Source organism: Callorhinus ursinus, unplaced genomic scaffold (genome assembly GCF_003265705.2).
Source record: "Callorhinus ursinus isolate GAN/ISIS: 27379988/994484 unplaced genomic scaffold, GSC_fseal_2.0 scaffold88, whole genome shotgun sequence".
In the NCBI taxonomy this organism is placed as follows: domain Eukaryota; kingdom Metazoa; phylum Chordata; class Mammalia; order Carnivora; family Otariidae; genus Callorhinus; species Callorhinus ursinus.
The window spans coordinates 681091-685137 of record NW_027397150.1 but is presented as its reverse complement, the minus strand read 5'-3'; the positions used below and the strand labels follow the sequence as shown (position 1 = coordinate 685137).

Here is a 4047-nt window from a genome sequence, read left to right as displayed (position 1 = left end):
AGAGCTACCGTTCGATCCAGCAATTGCACTACTGGGTATTTACCCCAAAGATACAAATGTAGGGACCCGAAGGGGTACGTGTATCCCAATGTTTATAGCAGCAATATCCACAATAGCCAAACTGTGGAAAGAGCCAAGATGCCCATCGACAGATGAATGGATAAAGAAGAGGTGGTATATATACACAATGGAATATTATGCAGCCATCAAAAGGAATGAGATCTTGCCATTTGCAACGACGTGGATGGAACTGGAGGGTGTTATGCTGATTGAAATAAGTCAATCAGAGAAAGACATGTATCATATGACCTCACTGATATGAGGAATTCTTAATCTCAGGAAACAAACTGAGTGTTACTGGAGTGGTTGGGGGTGGGAGCGATGGGGTGGCTGGGTGATAGACATTGGGGAGGGTATGTGCTACGGTGAGCGCTGTGAATTGTGCAAGACTGTTGAATCACAGATCTGTACTTCTGAAACAAATAACGCAACATATTTTAAGAAAAAAGAAAAAGAAGAAGATAACAGGAGAGGAAGAAAAGGGGAGTATGTCAGAGGGGGAGACGAACCATGAGAGATGATGGACTCTGAAAAACAAACTGAGGGTTCTAGAGGGGAGGGGGGTAGGGGGATTGGTTAGCCTGGTGATGGGTATTGAGGAGGGCACGTTCTGCATGGAGCACTGGGTGTTATGAACCAACAATGAATCATGGAACACTGCATCAAAAACTAATGATGTAATATATGGTGATTAACATAACAATAAAAAACTAATGATGTAATATATGGTGATTAACATAACAATAAAAAAATTTAAAAAAAAGCAACAAATAATGCCCAAGCCACGCATTAGAAGAGAAATAATTAAGATTAGAGCAGAGATCAATGAATTAGAAACCAGAAACACAGTAGATCAGAGCAATGAAACTAGAAGCTGGTTCTTTGAAAGAATTAATAAGATCAATAAACCACTGGCCAGACTTATTCAAAAGAAAAAACAAAGGACCCAAATTAATAAAATTATGAATGAAAGGGGAGAGATCATGACTAACACCAAGGAAATAGAAACAATTATTAGAAATTATTATCAAGAACTATATGCCAATAAATTGAGCAACCTGGAAGAAATAGATGCCTTCCAGGAAACTTATAAACTCCCAAGACTGAAACAGGAAGAAATTGACAACCTGAATAAGCCAATAACCAGTAACAAGATTGGAGCAGTGATCAAAAACCTCCCAAAAAACAAGAGTCCAGGACCTGATGGATTCCTTGGGGAACTCTATCAAACATTCAAAGAAGAAATAATATCTATTCTCCTGAAGCTGTTTCAAAAAATAGAAACAGAAGGAAAGCTTCAAGACTCATTCTGTGAGGCCAGCATTACCTTCATCCCCAAACCAGGCAGAGATCCCATCAAAAAGAATTTCAGACCGATATCCCTGATGATATCCAACAATATGTTAAAATGACAAAAATAGCTCAATGCCGTGGGTACAGAGTGAAGTAGGTCTCTTTGTGACACCAGACAAGGGAGGGTCATTTCCACTGTAGCACTAAGGAAGGCTTCCTGGAGGAAGAAGCATCTCTCTGTGCCTCAAGGATTAGAAAGTCATCCAGGCAGAGACAGAGACATTATGTTAAACATGCTCAGCATCCCTGCAAATACAACGATTGCAGCTTAATTATAGTTAGCTTACTTTGACAAATGACATTTCAGCAGAAGCAGAACAAAAAAAGTTTTAAAATAAGAAACCAAAGGATTGTCACCAGCAAGTTGTATACCATATTTCATTTATCCTAAGACACATTCTTTTCCACATCTCATGTGTAGGAGATCAGGGCGAATCGTACTATTGATACCATCTCACAAAAAACTGATGGTTTTCTATTATTTTTCTGCTAGTTATGAGTAGTGATTTATCTTACATCCTATGGGAACTCTGATGTGATCAAATAGGAGGATTATTTGATGAAATATGATGCAATCGACCCCCCAGGGCTGACGACTTGAGCTTCTGGGCTTCTGGGTGCTTATTCCAAATGGAAGAGAAGTCATGTCAAGGGTTCATGAGATACTCTGATATGACCTGTGAAGAACACAAGCAAAAAATATCTCTACAGAATAGATACTCATGCTCCCATGTTCACAGTGACATTATTCACAAATAGTCAAAACATGGAATCAACCCAGTTATCCATCGACAGATGAATGATAAACAAATGTCATGTTCGTGCAATGGAATATCATTACTCATCCTTGAGAAGAAAGGAGACTGTGACACATGGGGGCCACACAGATGAACCTCGAAGACCTTGTGCTGAGAGAAATAAGCCGGTCACAAAAGGACAACTCCTAAAAGTTTCAATTATATGAAGTCCCCAGAATCGTCAAATTTCTAGTGACAGAGCATAGAATGGTGGGTGCTGGGGCCTGGGGAGCAGGGACCGTGGAGGTGTTGTTCAATGTGTATAGAGTTTTAGTTTTTCAAGACGAAAATAGCTCTAGAAATTGGTTGCACAAAAATGTGGGTGTACTTCATAATTCTAGGCTGTGCATTTGGAGATGGCGAAGACCATAGGTTTTATGTTTTTGAGGGTAGGTTTACCACAATTTAAACAATAGATTTGCATAAAGAAGATGGGATTGGGAAGAAAGGGGAGAGTCTGGTGGAAAGACTGAGGCTAATGTGATGTAAATTGATAAAATGGTAGAAAGAGTAGATGCGTAGACAGAAAAGAAAGATTAAAAATAAAAACTCACCAGCACCTCAAAAACCAAAACAGAAGACCTATGAAAAGGATCAAAAAGGGCACTATTATTGCCAAAAATATCAAGCCGATGGAGATGGGGTCTCCTGGAAATTGGGAAAGGACACAGGATGTCACTTCAAAACCCCTTCTCTGATTCTTCTGGCCTTCCTTTGCCTACCTGACGGTCACTTGCTGCTGATGTATGCTACCTGTGTCCCTCCCCCCCAACTCTGGCCCTCCCTCTCCACCTCCCCTCTCCTCTTCTCCCCTTTATTCCCTCCTTCTCCCCCTTCCATTCCTCCCTCCCTCTCCCGTCCCTTCATCCCTCCCCTCCTCCCTCTCCCCACCCTCCTCTCTTTGGTGAAGCCCCACTTGTAGCCAGTGCCTCCCTCTATGCTTGAGGACCATCTCCCCCATGCCTAGCCAGGTCCCCGCTCTTTCTCACCCCAGTAGAGGACCATGTCCTGGCCCCCTAGACTGCTGTGTCTCACCCGGCACAATAGACCAGCCGCCTCCTGGGCCGCCACGTCCAGGGTCACTCGGAGATACCACGTCCCATCAGCATGGGGCAGGACGTCGCCTCGCTGGGTGCCCCGCTGCTCCTGCTCACCCCGCATCCACATCACCCACACAGGCTTTGGGTGGAAGCCCGAGACGTGGCACACCAGCAGCAGACGGCCGGGACCCGGACTGGGGCCAGTGGACAGCCAGGCCTCGGGCTTCACTGGGGCAGGAAGGAGCAGGGAGAGTGTCAGATTATGACTCTACTCTAGAGCACAGGGATTTGGAAACTCACAAGTTTGGACAGTGACCCCTTCTCCTCCTTTGGAAACCAAATTATTGATTAAACCCCTCTCTTCTTAGGTACTTCCTCCTCTTGAATTTAAGGAAAGTGGTGAGAAGTGAAACGGAAAAGCCTTAGGGGGGAACAGGACTAACCTTGTCTCTGCAGTTCTGCCTTCCCTGCCTCGAGGACACCCAGGAGATACCGAGAGCATGTTTCAAAGAGGAGCTTCTCTGCGATATCCCGGATGCCTTTGTACTGACTGATGAGCTCACAGATGCGCTGCGCCCTGCTACTGCCCTCTGGGGCGGGCACACAGGAGTAATTCTTGAGGCTCAGAAAGTCCAGTCCTCCTAAAGCTCCCCAAAAGAAGCTCACGGTGCCCCCACTGGGATACAGCTTACAGCCTGCTATGCCCTGGATCTCAAAGGGGTCTGGATAGAAGGAAAACAGACAGTTAGTAAGAAGCAAGCAAGAACGAGATGAGGGAAGAACCTGGGATTTGGGAT

General features: G+C 44.4%; 1 protein-coding gene across 1 annotated transcript in view; it reads right to left on the bottom strand.

The window, feature by feature from the left end:
• Window positions 1-2060: 2060 nt before the first annotated feature.
• The window catches only part of LOC112814898 (T-cell surface glycoprotein CD1b-like), a 3192-nt gene continuing 1205 nt past the window's right edge, over window positions 2061-4047 (bottom strand). The window contains exons 3-6 of the mRNA XM_073888199.1: window positions 3694-3972; window positions 3304-3478; window positions 2765-2858; window positions 2061-2090 (exon numbers count right to left, since the gene is read on the bottom strand). Coding sequence (XP_073744300.1) covers window positions 2061-2090; window positions 2765-2858; window positions 3304-3478; window positions 3694-3972 — 578 coding nt within the window. The remainder of the gene's footprint in view (window positions 2091-2764; window positions 2859-3303; window positions 3479-3693; window positions 3973-4047) is intronic.